Source organism: Onychostruthus taczanowskii, unplaced genomic scaffold, assembly GCF_017590055.1.
Source record: "Onychostruthus taczanowskii isolate IOZ18803 unplaced genomic scaffold, ASM1759005v1 scaffold13, whole genome shotgun sequence".
Taxonomy (NCBI): domain Eukaryota; kingdom Metazoa; phylum Chordata; class Aves; order Passeriformes; family Passeridae; genus Onychostruthus; species Onychostruthus taczanowskii.
The window spans coordinates 302,003-320,630 of NW_024498462.1; the positions used below are offsets into that span (position 1 = coordinate 302,003).

General features: G+C 55.5%; 1 protein-coding gene across 1 annotated transcript; it reads right to left on the minus strand.

Annotated features, from left to right (window-relative positions):
• On the minus strand, positions 1-18,622 carry MPP1 (membrane palmitoylated protein 1). Its single transcript, XM_041396406.1, has 12 exons — positions 18,414-18,622; positions 11,878-12,021; positions 11,460-11,538; positions 10,381-10,466; positions 9,237-9,305; positions 6,205-6,401; positions 5,834-5,940; positions 4,873-4,953; positions 4,181-4,261; positions 3,637-3,839; positions 3,205-3,279; positions 1-1,259 (listed from the first exon to the last, which is right to left on the minus strand). The coding sequence occupies exons 1-12, from the start codon at positions 18,513-18,515 to the stop codon at positions 1,083-1,085; spliced, it is 1,401 nt and encodes a 466-aa protein (XP_041252340.1). The 5' UTR covers positions 18,516-18,622; the 3' UTR covers positions 1-1,082.
• Positions 18,623-18,628: the final 6 nt, after the last annotated feature.

The following is an 18,628-nucleotide window of genomic DNA, read 5'->3' on the forward strand; positions in this document are numbered from 1 at the left end:
AATGTTTCAGCACACATTTATTGCTGCTCATTGTTTCCCTGCAGTGGATCAGAACAAAGGTCCCTATTGCACATAGATTTTTATTTTTGGCATCCTTAAAAAAAATTGCACAAGACTTTTTAACCACCTTCCCCTTGCCCCTATAGCTGACTGAACACACAAATGAAATTTTTCACCTATATGGTGGATGTGGTGATACTTCCTGGATGTGGTGTGGGGCCTGTGAGTCAGTACAAACCCCAGGGAGAGCATGGCTTTTGTATTTGCATACAGTGAGAGACACCCTAGACTGGAAAACATGCCTGCATGATCTTTGTAGACACTTTTCTACTGCATGCAACAGATAGTTGTGGCTGGATGTAATTTACCCATTGAAGAGTCCCTCTGGGGTTTCATCTGTGGGACTGGCTCAGCTGCTGCCCAGTTTCTCTGGCCAACAGGCAGTAACAATCCAAGCTGCACGGTGAGAATTCCAATACAGTGAGCTTTTACACCTATGGCTGCACAGGGTGAATGAGAAAACTCCAGCCTGGGAACATGGGGTGAGGCCTGCCTGGGGGTGCTCATGCCACATTCATCATCTTCGCCGTTTGTGAGAGGAAACTCTTGGATGGAGGAGCTCTGGTCTGGGAGAAGCCTCATGGCCTTCCTTGAAGCCTCATGGCCTCCAGGAATGGTTTTGAGTTGTGTGCATTCCTGCCACGTCAGGAGCCATCTGCCTGGAAAAGCCCCCTGTTCTGCCACTTCCCTTGGGCCTGCTGCAGGGAAGATCAGCTGGGTGCTACAGCAGGACTGTGCTTTCCCTTGCCCGGGGAGGGCAGGGAGCTGTGCTCTGAGCTAACCTGGGCTCTGCTGCAGCCACTGCCCTGCCCTGCAGTGCCACAAGAGGTGGCTCACCCCCAGGCAGCCTCTGTCCCGTGTTTGTTCCCCCAGGAGAGGAGCTGTGGGCACCCTGTGAGTGTGTGTCGGTGGAGCAGCAGGAGGGGAGTTGTGCTGGGCTGTGTGGGGCAGGGGGAGCTCAGGAGGTGTTTCCCAGTGGCTGCAGGATGGTTGGTGGGAAGCGGCTGGGTTCAGGTGCCCTCTCAGTAGACCCAGGAGACAGGCACCCACTGTGGAGAGCTGCAGGCCTGCTCAAAGGCCTCCTGCAGCAGCTGCAGGCTCTCCTCCACGCCGTTGTTGACCAGGGACAGGTCGAAGTAGTGCGCGTAGCGGCTCCGGATGCTCTCCGAGTCCTTGCGGAGCTGCTGCAGAGCCTCCGACTGCAAGGGACAGCACAGGAGCTTCAGCACACCCCGCCCAGCAAACACCCTCCCAACACCAAAACAGCTCCAGTGCTCGGGAAGCATCAGCCCAGAGAATCCTTAGAGCTCGTCTGATGGGCCAGGAGCTGTTGTGTGATCTCGGTGCTGGTGTCTGGGGCTTTTGGTGTGGTGCTGGGAGTATCAGGTTACCTGCTAGAGCGAGGCCAGGCCTGCTGGCTCTCTGTTTACCTCTCAAATGCTCTGTGGCAGCTCCCAGGGAGAAGGTTCACAAGCAGCAGGCTGCTCAGTGCTCTGGTGGGCATTTATCACCAGCTCCAGGCTGGGTTGGAGGTGGGATCCCTGCAGGATGCTCCCTTCTCACTGGCTTTTGACCAGAACAGCACCAGCTGGCAGAGCTTTACCAGCCTCTCCACTGCTTTTGGCTGGGGTTTTAGTGCTGCACTTCAGTAGTAAAAGCAAAGCTGCCTCTTCCCTCCTGCCCAGCTTGAAAGGACAGCCCAGGAGTGCATCCCTGGGCATCTCTGCCCCTGGCATGGAGGTCCAGACTATTTCCACATCTTTCCCTAATGGAGCTTGAAAGACAAGGCAGCTTGTGTGCCTGGGGAGGAGGGACAGCTTGGGGTGCAGTGCTCTGTGCTGAGCTCTGCTCTGTGCAGATTTAAATAGACCTAAACGGGTATTATTAGATTATATTAATTATCATATCTATTATATAATTATATCTATTATTAATATATTAAATAGACCTAAAAATATATTAATAGACCCAAATCAGACCAGTCTTTTATGTCCTTCCCTTCTTTTTTGTTAGACCACCTAGGTTTATATCACAATACTGATTCCTTTAGTGGTCAGCACTAAAAACATTACAGATGGCACAGAGTAATATTTGCAATACCACACCCTCCCTCAGGGCATAGCAAGCTTGTCTTTAAGGTGTTCAGTTCAACACTGACAAACTTTAAATGTAATTATTACCCATGGGGCAAAAAAAAAAAAATACTGCTTAGCTACCTTCATCTTGAAGAGTTACTGAAAATATTCATCTGTTCTTACAAAATTAATTTTTCCCATATTGTGGATGGAGCCAGCAGCTGTCGGGGGTGGAGAAGGGAAGGGAGGGCAAGCAGCAGCTTTTGCTCACGTGAGCTCTGCGGGGTCACATTAACTCTGCCGCATCCCTCTCCTCAGTGAGCCGAGCTGCAGGGTTATATTTAGTGCCTGGCAGCAGGGCTGGCCCTGCCCACTGCAGCAGGATGTGATTCCTCTCTGGATGGGTGACAGAGTGGCCCTTTCTGTTCTGAGATCTGTCCCCTTTTCCCCTCCCCAGCCTGCTGCATCAGGCAGTTAATGTGCCTCTAAATACCTGCACAACACTTGCTCTGAAGGTTGCATAAATATCCTCTCCTGCAAACTATCTGTAGCCTAAGCTTAACTAACACAATAGGTGGGAAGAGGTGGCCAGGAGGAGCACAGCTCTGGGTTTTCCTGTTGGCCTCTCTTCCCATCTCCCTGTCAGGCTGGGGTGTAGGGCTGGGTAAGCAGCATCCCTGCATCCAGGGGGCTTCCTGGGAAGTGACAGCCTGTGGCTGCCAGCCTGAGGCTTGGCACTGAATGAGTTAACTGCGCTATCAGTGCTGCTTTCATCCTCACGTTAAAGGGATCAGCATCCTAATGAGGCAAAGAATGAAAGGAGCTCTTGTTTGTGTGTCTATTTGCATAGCTGATGGCAGGGTAAACGTTCCTGCCCCACTGCTGGGCTGTGCTCCCCGCTGGGATTGTGCTGTGGGATGGGGGTGCAGGAACTGGCAGTTCAGGTCTGGGCTGAGTTCTGGACCACCAGCAGCCAAGCAGACAGGAATCCGCTGATGGGGAGCCCCGGGGTGCTGCAGCCATGGCCCAAGAAGCCCATCCAGAGGGGGACAGGACACCTGGCACTCACCTCCTCTGCCCTGTCTGTCGGGGCAATGAACACTATGAACGGGGAGAGCTCGGCCGTGCGGACGATCTTGAGGGTCTGTGGAGAGAGGGGAGCAGTTAGCAGAGTGTGGCCCTCCCCCAGGCTGGCACTGTGGTGCAGGGGGGCTAAAGGAGACACCCCTCTTTGGGGACATGAGCTCAATGGGTGGACTCCTGGAACAGGGTCCCTGCAACCCACTCCCACAGCAGCCTTGGTGTCACAGCCAGGTGTGTGCTGGGACAGGGAATACTCTCACTGAACCCATGCCTTGGGAACTGAAATGCCACCCCAGGGCTTGCTGGCTTTTTCCTTTGGGAAGAGAAGGCAGGGACAGTCACAGACAGTCACAGCCAGCACACAGGTAATGCAATCTGTGGCAGCCCCTGTCCACCCACCCCTTCCCCTGCTCCCTACCTGGGGCTCGATGTCCAAAATAGCGACTTTGTCCTGCTGGTGGATCTTGTGCACTGTTTCAAACTTGGTGCCAAACATGTTTCCCTGGTAGCTTCCAAACTCCAAGAACTCATTGGCTGAGATATCCCGGGTCATCTCCTCAGTGGAGACAAAGTAATAGTCCTTCCCATCCACCTCATTCTTCTTCTGGGGGCGTGTGGTGTCTGGGGAGGGAGAGAGAGGGTGAGTGCTGGCCCCCAGGAGAGGGGAACAGAGTGGAACAGGCATCAAGCTGTACTACTTTCCCCTGCTAACTGCTTCCTGCTTTGGACCTCAGGCACTGGATGAAAAGAGTGAGGTGTCTGTGTGTGGGGGGCAGCAGCCCTGCAGCCTCTGTGGGAGAAGGTGGGTCCATGTGGGACTGCAGGCAGGGAGGCCTTGCACGTGGGGACCTGACTTCAGGGGCTTGGTGATGCTGGAGAACCTCTCCCCACCTCCCACCTGCTGTCAGAAAGTCCTGGATATCAAAGAGGTGAGAGGAAATGCATCCTGTGCTGGTACTTACATGGAGGTGGGTACATGAACTTCTCTGGGTTGTTGCTGAGCAGAGCATTCTTGATGTGGCTACGGCCCACACCACTGGCTCCTGGAGAGAGAGAGAGAAAGATGGACACTGGAGCTGGCTCAGAGCAGCCTGGGAGATGCTGGGGCCTCTCCACAGCTCTGGGTCTGACAAAAAGTGCAGGGCCTGGCCTGGGCCCTGCCCAAGATGTGCTTTCTGGGCTGGTCTCTGGTGTCTTCCAGCCCTGGAAGAGGCTCTTTGTGCCCTGGGGGATGCTCATCTCCAGCTCCAGCTGGAGACAGGACTGCTGCCTGCAGAGCAACCAGCCTGGCTGGACTGGGTGGCTGCCCATGCCCGTGGAATCCACCACCAAGTGCTCAATCCCCACAGAGTGGGAGTGCTTGCTTTGATGCAACTGCAGAGCTGCTTTTAATAGAGATTTTCCATGAAGATACTCAGGAGTTGCAAATGCCTGAATTAACTCTTCCCCAGCATTGCAGCAGATGCCAGACCATGCATGCTGCATGGAGGGGGTCAGCCTATGTATGGGGTGACTGCTGCAGGCTGAAGAAATGCTCCCCAGACCTTACTAGGTCTTGAAGGGCCATGCTGCTCCAGCCCCTGAGCAGTAATGGTTCCCACTGGTTCCCACACACAGCCCCTGTGCTACAGAGGATGCCTGGAACAAAACCTACCAATGAGCACCAGAGTCTTCCTCTTGAAGGCAGGCAGCCTCACCACCTCCTCATAGGAAACAACATCCAGCTGGTCAAAAACTGTGGTGGAGGAGAAAAGAGACATGGAGGGGTCAGAACTGGCTTGGCCACACCAGCATGACCCATGTATGTGTGTCAGAGCAAAGCCAGGTCAAATGAAGAGCAGTGGTCAGGACTGGGCTGGGAGCTCATCCACCTTTGGCTGCTAGGGAAAAAGAGAAGCAGCATATGAGGGGCGGAGTGGCTGCTGGAGAGATGCCAAAGAAGCCAGGGAAGACATTACTTTTGCTCAGTAATTCTGCTCAGGACAGTAGGACCTGGGAGCTAGGGTGGAGGCAGCAAGATGCTGCAGGGAGCTTGTTACTGGGGGAGCTTTATATATCTGGGTGATTTACAGCCTTGTTTGTTGCTGGTTGGAGCTGCAGGCTGGGCCAGGAGCCAGCAGTCGCTGGGCACCCACCTTTGCCAGCTCTTGGCTCAGTTTAGCATGGGGTGCTGCATGGGTGGCTGAGGGGCAGCTCCCTGCCCCACCAGGGACAGGCCTTGGCAGCTTGGGAGCAGTTCAGGCTGCTCCCTGACTGCTGAGCAGCAGCACTGCCACTGCCTCCCCTGTGTTCAGCGCCTGGGGGTTTGAGGCTGGGGACCCTGAGCTCACAGGGCCAGGAGTGCAAGGGATTGTCACCAGGGGAGAGCACAGGAGCTCAGTGCTGAGCCAGCCCTGGCCTCGTGCTCTCCACGGGGACACAGCTGTGGCCACAGGAGGAACATGAAGACTGTAGGAGACCCAAAAAAAGCTGACAGCTGTGGTGTATCCTGCGCTTCCACTGCTGCCACAGCTGGGCTGTTTGGTTGACTCCCATGGAGGACAGAGCCAGCCCTGCCCAGAGACAGGGGGATGGCCCGGGCCGGGGATTGAGCCCACTGCCCTGCTCACACTTACTTGAGCTGTGCTTGGCCAGGTATTTATCTTTGCACTTCTTCTTCTTCCCAAAGGGGCTGCAGCTCGGGGATTCGCTCTGGCTGGGCTGGGTGACGCTTGCCACACGCCTGCCAAGAGAGGAGGACACCCCACGGCCCAGCTGTCACCCCAAGCCCTGGGACAGCAGCAGGACTGTCCCTCAGACATGCAAGAGAAACCGGTTGGCTGCTGGGACAGGCAAAGGCTCACCCTGCAGCACATGAAGGGGACATTTTCCTCCTTGTGCCAGCAGTGACACTGGTGTTACCCAACACAAACTCCTGATAGCACATGGTCACTGCTCCCACCTCCACTCCCAGATCCAGCCCTTCTGGACAAATGCAGGGACCTACCACTCCTGCAGCTCTGGAGAAGGGATGAGTCCTGCTGACTCAGTGCAGGAGCCCTCCACCCGGCCCTGCCACCAGTTGCTGTCGTCCTTGTTTATGATCTGAATCACATCACCAATCTGAAACTTCAGTCCTGCTTCCTTGCAGGGGATCAGGTTGTCTTTTTTGGGGTCGTAGTCAAACTGTGCCCTCATAAACATCTGCAAAACAGAGGAGACCAGAGTCAGCCTGGACATGCAGGATGGCTGAGTTTGGCCCCCACACTGCATTCCCAGGCAGTGACTGCAGAGATGGCTCCAGGCACAAAGCCTCTGCTCCTTTCCAGGCCCCACAAGGCTGTGGGGGGAGAAAGGAGATGCATAAAGCTTAGGGGAAAGTCCTGGGCATGGAACTGTAGTGAGATGATGTGGTGAGTGGATGAGGGCATCTTGGCCTTTCTGGGAGCTGATGACAGGGCTGCTGTCTCTATTCACACCCACAGGTGGTGTTCAAACCCTGCCATGGAGCCTCCCTGCAGTGCCCTGGGTGCTGCACAGTGCTGCTGAGCTGGGCCAGCCACAGAGGAGTCCCACCAACATGCTGCACATCTGGGCTCTGCAGTGGGCTGAGCACAGAGGTGATGTTGTAACAGGGACCCCAGGGAAGGCCATGGCTCAATCTCAGCTGCTGTGCTGCCTTTCCCCACAACTGGGCAATCCCTGCATGGCACAAGGCCTCTGGGGAGCCAAGGCTGCAGTGCTGTATCCATCCCTGCCTTGCTCTGTCCTGGTCCCTTCTGCATCTTCCAAAATTCATCACAGCTGCAACTGGAAATGAGCTTCCCGGGCCATTGCGTACCCTCCTGAGGCTGGGGAAGCCCTGGGGACTAAGAAGGTGTGAGAAAGTTTGTTTTCCCTGTCCCTTCTGCTTGCTCAGCTCCTTGGGAGGGAGTCTACAGCACCCACCCCCAGCAGGACCCTGTCAGGCATAGAGTGTAGGCAACGCCAGGCAGTGTAGAGCATTAGGAGTGAAAAGCAGAGTTTAGGGAATGCTGAGCATGACCCTAGCAAGTTAGTTACCCCAGAAACACAGCATGTAGCAAGAGGGAAAAGAGTTTCACATGGGGTGGTGCCTGTCCTGTCCTCAGATGTGATAGGCAGGGCCTGGAAATTCATCCTCCCTCGGCAGGGTAGATCATGCTGTCCTTGTTCCACATTAAAACCATTTCCCTCAGCTGTGCTGCTGCAGGCACAGAGCCATCAGGACACAAACATGGTTCCCTTTCAGTGCCAGAAAAGACCATATGGATCAAGCTGTGACATGAGGGCACTCACAAGAAAATGAAATTAGGAAAAACAATAAGAGTGGAATCTCCTTTCAGGATGAGGACTGCTGCATGCTTTGAGAGCACTCTCTGGCACCAGGAAGCACAAACACAAGGGAAACACAGCAGGTACTGCCCAGGCACCTGCCCAGAGCTCTCTGCTCCTGCAGCACTCATGTCCCAAGCCAGGATATTTGGGGAAGACCCCCCCCTACACCAGTTAGGAGCTGGCATCAGACAGCTCCACATATCACCCACAGCTGCACAGGGCTCTTTGCCTGCCTGCTGCCAGCCCCTCTCTGGGGCCAGACACTCAGCTGCTGAGCAGGCTCCAGCATGACAAGTCTTGGTTTTTAAAGTCAAAGGGCTGCAGGGAATATGCTGGAAGGGTTCTCAAGAGCCTGGAATGCTCTGTGCTTCCTCTCAGTAAGACACTCCCAAGTAGACCTGCTCCAAGAGACACTCGACCCTGTGAGCCCAGGCAGGGGAAAATCATGATGCCAGGATCTCCACTATCCTGCCTGCCAGGCACTGAAATAAAGGTGATCATGGGGATCCAGGAGTGCAAACACTCCACTCTTGGTGGTGGTACTGCAACAAACACAGACACAAGCAGCTGTGGCTCTGGGGAGCAGACACTGCCCTGGGCACAGCAGGAGCAGTACAGCTGTTGCTGGGAAGGAGTTTGTCCCTGTGTCTTTCCCAACCTCAGGTGAACCAGAAACTGCATTCTTTTCCTCTGGGGTAGATTTTTCCCCTGGCATGGAGTTGGCCAACTGGAGCTGGCTGGGTCAGGACAGGGAGGGCAGACTGACAGCAGGGAAGGACAGACAGGGCCAGTGTTTAATAAACACTCATGCAAAGCTTGTTGAGCAGGACTGGGGACAGCATAAACTGAGGAAGAAACAGAGCCACCAACACCTGCCACCACATTCAGAACTTCAGCTTCTCTGGGTAAAGAATGACATGTGCTCCCTCAGCCCGTCCCAGCACCATCCAGCCCCCACCCTCTGCCTCTGAACTCCTCTCCCTCCCCTGCCTGTCCATGATAGGGGGCTGCACTGGGGTTGGCTCCTGCAGAAGGACAAGACAGCAACCCAGCCACCACGCCCTGAAGTCTTGGCAGAGGACACAGCCCTCCCCACTGTTCTATTTCAGCCCCAGCAGGACTTCAATGGCAAAGCCACGCAGGTGTCATCCCCTGGAGACACAGCATGGCCCCCCCAGCCTGGCAGTGACAGCAGGTGCAAGGAACTGCCTTCCTTCCCCCCACTGCTTCCTTCCTCCCACGCTGTGCACGGCGGCATCCGGACCGACGTCACCCTTACCAGGCTGCTGCACCCGGCCTTGGTGACAGCAGGGACCACAGAGCCAGGGGCTGCCCCGTCACACATGATTATGGCTCTGAAAGAGACCCTCAAGTGCTCCCTGGTGTGTACCTGCCACTGCTTTCCCATCCCCAAACACCACTGGTGGCTCAGCCATCCCAGCCCCGTGTTCCTACACAGCTTTGGGTGAATACACCCACACAGGCCCAACAAGTGCTTGTTTGCAGGGATGTAAGCACAGGACAGGTTCCAGCAGCTCAGACAAGGCAGGCACCCCCTTGCCCTGACACCCCTGGCTGAGCACAGCTCTCCTCCCAGCACTGGTCCTGCATGATTTGCTCTGGTCCCACCCTGCCCCACAGCCAGGTCCCAGCACTGCCCGTGGCTCCAGAGGCTGCACTTACCTGGAGAGCAGGGAGGCGGCTTTGCTGGTTGGGAATGACTTTTAATGAGACCATCCCCTTGGTTTCTTTCTAGTGAACAAAGGGGAGAAAGAAGAGTTGGAGGAGGTGGTGTCTGGAGGCAGCTCAACAGCAGCAACCTGTGCAGGGAGGTGCTGAGTGCCAGGACCTGCAAAGGCAGGGCTCCTGGGCACCCCACCGTGCTGTGGTGCTGGGGACACCACAGCCTGGTCAGAAATAGCTGTGTTTGGCTTTGCCATACTTGTCCCATTCCCATGGGGGACACCAGCACCCCTACAAGGGTCGGGCTGTGGGCACAGCTAAGCACCACGAGGATGAACATGGAGACCTGCATCACCTCTGGTCTGGCTGTTCCAGTGAGGAGCCTGAGAGGCTGACTCTTCCAGGTCCCCTCCATGCTGGCCCCTTGCTCTGGCCCTCCTGGTGACATTGGAGCACAGCACTCCCTTGCCTGCCACAGGCCAGTGCACTGTTGCCACACATACATCACAACACCCACATGGTCCCATGGGACAACCATGCGTGGAGGCTTGGAGAGGCCTCCTGGGCCAACCACTCAGAAGGCAGAAACAAAGACAAGCTCCTCTTTGGTCCTGCAGTCTGGGGCAGGGACATCCTGTGGCACTTTGGCAAGGCCAAACCTCCTGCTTTAGGCTGCTGGTGGGGGTTCTCAGCAGCACGACCTCTCTCCAACCAGGTGTCATATGCTGGGCAGAGATCAGGATCATCAGTGTATGAACCCAAAGCTGTCTCTGGCAAGGGCCTGACAGGATCACCATGACCTCAGCAGCAGGCAAATGGCACCAACATGACATGCATGTGTGGCTCAGGTCTGCAAGAGCAGCCCACCCTGGGCTGGAGCTGCACAGCAGCCTTGGCAAACAGAGGTGGTTTCCAGCCCCACACATGTCAGGGACCCACTCAACAGCCTTCACTGCTGCTCCAGAAGGCCAGAAACAGGCAGCAAGCACAGGGGGCTGCATGCAGGGTGGTTTCTGCCACACCACACCGCTGTATGTAGGCAGCTGTGTGCTGGCTCTGGTGTGTGGGAGTGGGTGAATGCTCACAGCATGCAGGCCAAAGGGGTCCTTCCCAGGGAACAGCCCTGACACACACAGATACCTACCAGCATCTTCTGCAGCTGGTCAACTGAGTGGTTGCTCGCACTCTGCCCATTGATTTCTATGATTTCATCACCCACGTGAAGGGAGCCTGCCAGCAATGTGAGAAACATGAAAATGCAGAAAAGGGACAAGAGCTGCTCACCAAACCCAAATCACACAGCTCCATCAGCCTCCAGGGCCAGGACACTGCAGTGTTTGCCTGGCAGTGCTTCTGGAACCACACATGCCATCTCAGCACATGGCAGGAAAGCACAAGGGGAATTAATTCTTCCCCCTCCACCCAACACACACACCTAGCCAGCCCGAAGGTCATCAGGTTGCAGCACTGTGTGCAAAGTGCTCTGGACTGGTCAAAGCACCTGCATCAGCATTTCAAACACAACCCCAAGTACCTCACCTGAAGCCAATCACAACCTCCTTACAGGGCCCTTAACACAAGCATTCCTGACTTTGTGTTTTCAGTTTATATACCCAGGCAGATTACAGCCTCAGATATACTACTAAAAATCAGGCTCCAGTAATGTTATTGGAATGGCTCCTGTCTTATTTTGGCATTGGTAAGCACAGACTTCCCACTTGGATCCAAGGCTGGAAAAGCAGCCTCTTCTAAGCAGAGAACATCTCGTATCCACGCCTCCTTGGCAAGACCCAAAAACAGAAAATAGCACCTATTTATTTCTTTTGGCACCTTCTTTTGGTCTGCAGAGCCAATCTACAGGATGCCTGTCCCACCTGTGCACTTTAGGAATGGGAAGAGCTTCCCCCATGGTCCCTGGGGTATGATCCATCTCTTCTTACAGTGACCCTATCACGAGACAGAGACAGATGATCTCCAGTTCCTTTTTGGGAGAGCCCTTCCCCCAACCCTTTATTTATCCCTAAAGCCTCCAATGTTTTAACATGACAACCACAGAGACCAATGAGTCCCAAGCTCCTGACACGTCTCTAGGAGAGGAACAGGCACAGATGTCCATGTCACAGGGGAAAGCCAGCAGTGCTGAGGACCTGCATTACTGCTGCATGGGAAGAAACCACCTGCAGACGTGCACCCCATGCACCACTTCTCCAAAGGCCTTGTTACCTTGTCTGTGAATCATGCCCCCATGGAAGATCCTGGCCACCATGCAGCTCTGCTTGTCATTTTGCTTCAGCGTGATTCCCTGGAAGACAGGAAAATCCATGACTGCTCTCTGCAGGGGAGAGCTCTCCTGCCCTCACAAAGTCTTCTCCAGGCCCATGTCCACAGTGGGCTGTGCAGTGGCTGGGGGGAACAGCCTGCTAGGCCAACTCAGGCTGCTGCAGCTCCTCTTGGCTCAAGCATCACCACCCTTTGTGGGGCTCTCTTCGGGTCCCTGGGCAGAAGGCAGAGTCCAGCACCTTCTTCCCATGGCCGAGATCTCCAGTGACCTGTTTCCCTCAAGGCCAGCCTGCTGGCACAGCTCAAGCTGCCCCTCCACCCCCCGGGTGCCATCCAGCTTTGGGGCCTGGCCAGCTCTCACCATGGGCTCCTCGGTGACCTTCTCGAACTGCACAAGGCGGATCTTGCGCACCTCGCGGCCGCTGCTGTGCGAGGGGCTGCCCAGGGTGGCTGAGCCGTTGGTATAAATGTCCTCAGTCATGGCGTTTGGGGACTGAGTCATGGCCTGTCGGGGCAAAACAGAGACCACGGTTTAGGGGCTCCACCTGGGAATGCTGGATCCCTGCTCTGGGCTCAGCTACTCAAACCTGTTAAGGTGCCTGCAGTACAGGTGGAGCACAGAGGAGGAGAAGACACTAAGGGCAAGAAAAGAAAAGGAGCAGAAGAACTTGAGCCTTGGAGATGTGGATGTGGGTTTAATTTGTCGTTTTCCAGCCTGGGAAACAGAGGAGGTAAGAAAAATTTGGACAAGCTAGAGGTAGAAGAAGCCAAAAGAGTTCACAGCTGATCTTCTGAAGCAAAGAGTCACAAACACTCCTTGTGTGTCATAGCAGCACTTGGCTCACAGGTAGCTTGTTACAGAGCATAAAGCCCAGGACATCTTCACCAAGTGAACAAAACAGTTTGGAACTCCTCTCTGAGAACTGGAGCCAGGCTTTGCTCTAGCTCTGTTTGCAAGTTCAACCCTTCCTGACCTACATCAGTGGGCAACTGACATGGTGCAGTACCATGTACACAACATGCAGGCATTGAAGGCAGTGCTCCCAAGACAGCCAGAGACATCCCATTCCCCTCCCCAGCTCCAGGTCCTGTCATGCTGGATTGCACTGGGAAGCCAAGCCCAGGCTTTCAGTCCTGAGGAAACATCTGTTCTTGGTTTCCAGCATGTGCAGGGCTAATGGAGAGTGATCGAGGTCCCATACAAAGACCTCCAAATCCATCCTGCCTGGTGAGCTTTTCCCTCACAGCCCAAGAAAGCCTGACACAGTCCTGTTAAATCCCTCAGACACACTGGGCAATGTTTCCACACAGCTCACAAATGCGCCCGTTTGTCCCCAAGTGCAGTGGACTTTCCTCAAGCCTCTCCCAGATCAAAACAAAGCCCAGCAAAACCCAGAGCAGTTTCGATCTGCAGCCTCTGCCTGCCCTCTTGGCACAAATTCCCACACCAGCCCAGGATGCAAAACAAACCTTCCTGGCTGCCCCACTCCACATCAGACTCCTGGCTATGCTGCCCACTTTGCAGCCTGCACCTTCCCTCCCAGCAGTGCCTGAGCTGAGAGCCACAGCCAGCAAAGCTGCAGGGATACCCAGCAAGGTCCTCACCGGATTCAGTCCTGCATCAGTGACGTGGCAGTGTCCAGACAGGCAGAGCCAAACCTCTCCCCACCACAGCCTGACTTGTCAACTGAGCACCAGGGCCAGAAGCTCCATGCCAGGAGCTAGGAAACATCAGCCTGACCTCCCTGCCCCAGCTCAGTCTCACCCACCCCTGACCCCTGGCCTGGAGCAGAGGAGAAGCTGCAGCCCCACACTGCCAGGTGGGGAGGCAGATCTGATCAGGTCAGTGAAGAGCACCTGCTCCTGGGCTGCAGCCATGGCACTAAACCACAATAATATGAGCTTTGGTAGGGATGTGCTGGAATGCTGCTGGCTGAGACACTGATCCAGCTCTGTGCAATGGCAGAAAGCAGGGAGGGAGCCAAAGAAATGGGCAGCAGAGTCAGGACTAACAAGGACAGCAGGAAAGGTGCTGGCAGAGAGGGACAGAGCAGGCATAGTCACTGTCACAGCCCCCAGAAAGGGCACTGTGGGGCTAGGCCAGGGAGAGAAGGGTTCAGGGAGCTGTGTGCCCATGATGCAGTGATTTATTTTTAAGCCAACTACTTCCAGAAGCGCCACCCAACCTCCTCCTCAAAAGGTGACCACGTGGGCTCCAGCTGCCAATGGCTTAAACATGGAGAAGAAGGCTGAATCCCAGCCCAGAACAGCAGCCAGGCCATGGACTTGCAGGGTGGAAGGAAGAACAACTTGTATCCATCCCCCCCAGCCTGGCTTGCCAGCCCAACAGGGCATGATGCTACCACACCATGTGCAGAGCAGAGGAACAGATCCAGCAGTGTGCGTGCCTAGAGCTGTCCCACAGCTCTCTGTCAGCTGTCCCCCTCTGCCAAACCAGCAGGTGCAAGGAGGAGTAGGAGGACAAGGACCTTGTCCAGCCCGACCTGAGGCCAAAGTGCCCACGAGGCAGCTGGAGCCAGCACAGATCATACTTATCTTGGTCATGCCTTGGGAAAGGGTTAGACCATGCAGTTCCTGGCTTCAAACCTCTAGGCTCAGCAGAGCCCGATGACCCAGGACACAGCACAGTCTGCTCCAGGGACTGGGAGTTCCATCCTCAACATCCCCATCAGCTGAGCCTCCTGGCCCTGACCTTTGTTTTTTGCTGAGAGCTGGAGAAAACACCCAGCCCTCGATGCTGACGCAGCACCAGTGTCACCCTGGTGACTCCTGGAGAACAAGGTCTGTCACCAGAGACTGGCTGCAGTGCCTGGGGATGGCCACCAGTCACTTGATGGCAACTCTGAATGCAGAAGGGTCCTCCACAACCAGAGCCATGCTGGGATGGAGTGGGCTTTTTTGCTGATGGCACTGGGCAGCCAGTGGATGGGGATGGGAAGATGCCTGGTTCATGAGGACAGCCAGGACCCTCGGTGTGGCAGAATCAGCCCTGATGCTGGCACCCAGAAACAGGAGACGTATGTGGCTCTCATGCCCCATGCACATGAGCTGGCTGGCTGGATTGCCTTGCACTCTCCTGGCAGCTGCCACGCTCATGGCTGGCTTGGCCTAGTGTAGTCTGTGACCTCAGGAGCCTTTCAAGTCACACTGGTGACCGGCCAGACTCTGCTCCTTGTGCACTGCTCCACAGGAAATATCTGTGAGTGCTGCTGAGAGCCAGCTCGTGGCCACCAGCCACTACCAGCTGTGCACAGCCCCAGCTCTGTCACTGCCAGGGCCCATGCTGGGGCAGACATGGGGCAAGGAGGCTGGGGGCTGAGCTGTGCAACAGGGGTGCTGGACAGCCCAGTATCCAGCAGCCCTGTGTGCATTGCAGCTGGCTGACAGGGGTACAAATCCTCCTGCACAAATCCTGCTGCACTGGCAATGCACACAAGAGCCACCAGCTCCATGGGGCAGAGTTACCCCATAACCCCCGTCTGCATTTCCTTCAAGAGCCCAGATTTCTGCCCCATATCCCAGGGCAGAGGGAATGTACCAGTTTCCTGGGCAGTGTTTACCAACAGGGAATGTGGCAAGGATCCCAGGACTTGGCATCCTGTCCCCCAGTGGGGTCAGCACTGTCTGCCAGGGTTGCTGCTGCTGCTGTGCTGGCTCCACCAGGCTGCACGCCATGGGCAAATCAAACATTAACTGGGCAGCTTGTTTGCAGGAGGCTGAAGCAGCACTTGAGGAAAGCAGCACTACAGTGCAAAGGGCATGTTCAGAGATTTGGTTCCTGGGCTCTCCTTGCTCCTCCAACCAGGAGACGCCAGTATCAGGTAGCCTTAGAAAAACAGGGCTGCCTGGTGAGTATGTGGAGGAAAGTACTGCTGGATTTGCCAAGCAGGCCCCCAAAGTACAGCAGCTTGGATGCAAGAAGGAACCCTGGAGCCAGGTTTCTCTGGGATTGCCCTCTTGGCTGGAAGGAAGACACGCTCTTCTCACACTGTGAAGAACAAAATCCCAGCTCCCTCCATGAATCATGAATCATGACCCCTCACGTTATAATATAATATATTATATATACTATAATATAATGCACCCTCACGGGTGCATGCAGGGAGGTTGGGGCACTGCTTGGTGCAGAGATGTCCTGATCCAGCAATATCTCCTGCCACCCTCCAGTCCTTTCAGTCTTGCCTCCCTCCCCATCCAAGATCGGTCCATCTCAGTCTTGTAAAGCTTAAAAAAACACAGCAATGTGTAAAAAATGGAAAGCAGCAAAAAATTGAGCTTGGGAGCTGCTTTAAGGCTGCTTCAGCAGGCTGGGGAGATACAGCCACATAGACATTTAGAAGTAATTCATTCTGCCAGGGGCTACTGACTTCTCAAGTCTGCCTGCACAGCCACAGGAACAATCTCACCTAAAACCTCTTCTAGCAATATGACTGAAGTTTAAAAACAAGAATCAAACCAACAACCATTTAAACCAAAAAGGATTACATTGCTGACACCAGGAAAAGGCCCGGTAACACCAACAGGTCTCTCTGGGAAGGGGAAAAGAGAAATAGAAAGGATACAAAATGGTCGTGGCAGCCAGGAGGTGCTGCCAGCTCTTTGTGCCCTCACACTGACTCCAGATCACAGAGTGCTGCAATGGAGATGGGCCAGATTTTCAAGGGAGCAGAGTCAGCTTTGCTGAGGCACCACCTTCCCACCAGAAAAGGCTGATGCAGCCTTCCAGATGTGTTTGTGAAGCTGGTAACCTCCAAGGGACAGCCAGTGAAACCACAACACTGACAGAAGGAGGAGCTGCCCTGCCACTCCATCCCAGCTTCCAGAACAAGCCCTGTAAAACAGCTTTTTCCCTGTAGCTGTGACACACAGCAACACAGCAAAATACATTTGCGATTAAAAAATTGGAACCAGCCCTCCCCACTTCATTAGTCAAAGCCAGAGGTTTTAGCTCAGCTTCCAACCGAGTTTTACCTGTGGTTGATTCAGGATTTGGTTCCTGGGGACTGTGGCCTCAGTCTGCCTTGGAGCTGCTGCCAGCTGGATGCTGAGAACTGCTGCCCAGAGGCAAGTGCAGTGCTCCCTCTGCACCCTCAAGATCAGCTCTCCCCAGAAGTACCCTCCTTTTCTCCACCACACTCCCAAAGGTCACGTTCGCTGCCCATTTTACAGCTGGGGAACTGAGTCACAGATGATAAAGAGACAAGCCCAAGGTTATCCTGCCAACCAGGTGCACAGCTGGAAATAAAGCCCACACCTTTTCGGTAAATCTGTACTTGCCAGTCAGGAGATATGGCAAAGATATGCACGCACGTGGTGAGGCTCAAGAGGAGAGGCCTGGGGCTGTTTTCTAGCAATAACATGGCTTCCACTTGCCATGATTTGCATGCCCTGCCACCACGTGAGAAACACAGCACAGCATTTCCCAACACATGGCTCTGCCAGAGAAAATGCAGAAGAGAAACCTCCCAGTCACCCTGTTTGACTCTAGACCAGGAGCAGCCAGGCAGACTCAGCACCCTTCCCAAAAAGGGACATTGCTGCTGGGTGAGGTCCTGGTGTCCCATGGAGCGGCCACAGCCACCCTGTGCCAGCACCATCTCTGCATGCCCATGACACAGAGATGGGTATCTGTGACTGGCAAGCTCAGGGCACTGCTGGAAGCCAGGCCTACAGAGCTCCTTTTAAAAGGCCTCATGCAGATCTCAGTTCACCATCTCTCCCTTTATCCCTACTGAAATAAATACATTAAACACCAGGAAGCTGGGCAGCTCCTACACTTTCCATGCTCTGCTGCTATTGGCAATTTATCCTTGCTCTGTTTGCAGCCAGGCAGGCCCTCTGCCTGGATCTGGCAGGCAGAGGGATGGGAGAGCTCCTTTGAGCAGTTGCCTGGTCCAGACATTTTGCTTTAATTATTTTTTCTCCTACTGTTTTTCTCAAAGCACCCTGTCAGGGTTAAACCATGAGAAGCAGATGAGCCACTGGTGTAAGACAGATCTGACAGGCCTCTTTTGCGTGTTTAAGTGTCCAACACGATGGGCCAAGGACAGCACTTCAGGAAAATTTCCTCCCTCCTCTCTCTCTCAGAGGCTCCCCACAGTCCCAAGGAAACCTTAGCCCAGGCACATTATGCCATGGCGTCACCAAGGATGCCTTTTCAAAGCTGGAAATCTCGGCCGGGAGAAAAGCACCAGGTATTTAACACTGGCAACTGCCGACCTTCTGGTTGCACCCAAGCTACCTCAAAGAACACTATGCGAGGAAGGAGCCCACCCAGCAGAACCAAGAGGGCCGGTGCAGCCTGCTCTCCTTCTGTTGGAGGTGGGGTGCATGCGGCCATCGGCTCACTCCCCGGGGCAGGCGTGAGAAGGGCAGCGTGCATCCTCCTTCCCTGGGGAAGAGACCCCCACCCTCCTCCAGCCCATGCCGTGGACCTGGAGGTTGCTCAGCAGCTGAATCAGCTCATGTGACAGGCAGTTCCAGTTCAGACCAGCTACAACTTTGCAGCAAAACAAGCACAATCTCTTCCGCGGCTGGATGCTGGAGCCTTGCTCCGCTTCACCCAGCTCCTTCTGGCCTGCCGGCCGTGCTGGCTGACCATTCCCCGGAGGCACCCGCGTCCCCAGCGAGCATCCCTGCTCCCGGGGTGCTGGGGACCAGCAGGACGCGCAGCGCGGGGTCTCTGCCTGTGGGACCCTGCTTCCCCCCGGCAGCCCCGGGGACCCGTGCCGGGCCTGAGCCGGGCGCAGAGTGCTGGGCTAAGGGCCCGCAGGAGAGCGGGGCACGCCGGGGCTCCCTGCCGGGGCTCGGTGGGGATGGGGCCGGGAGCGGGGCACAGGCGGAGCCGCGGGTCTGGGGGCGCACCGGGCCGCTCACCTCGGGCTTGGGCCGGTTCTGCAGGAGGTGCTCCAGGTAGAGGTCGGAGAGCGCCGTCCTCATGCTGCCGCCGCCGGCGCTGCGGCCCGACTTGAGGGTCATCCCGGCGGCAGCTGCGGCCGGTCCCGCTGGCCCCGGAGCGCTGAGCGGCCCGGCCCGGCTGCGGCAGCGCCGCGGGCTCCCCGCACGCTCCGCCCGAGTGCGGCGGGGGCCGC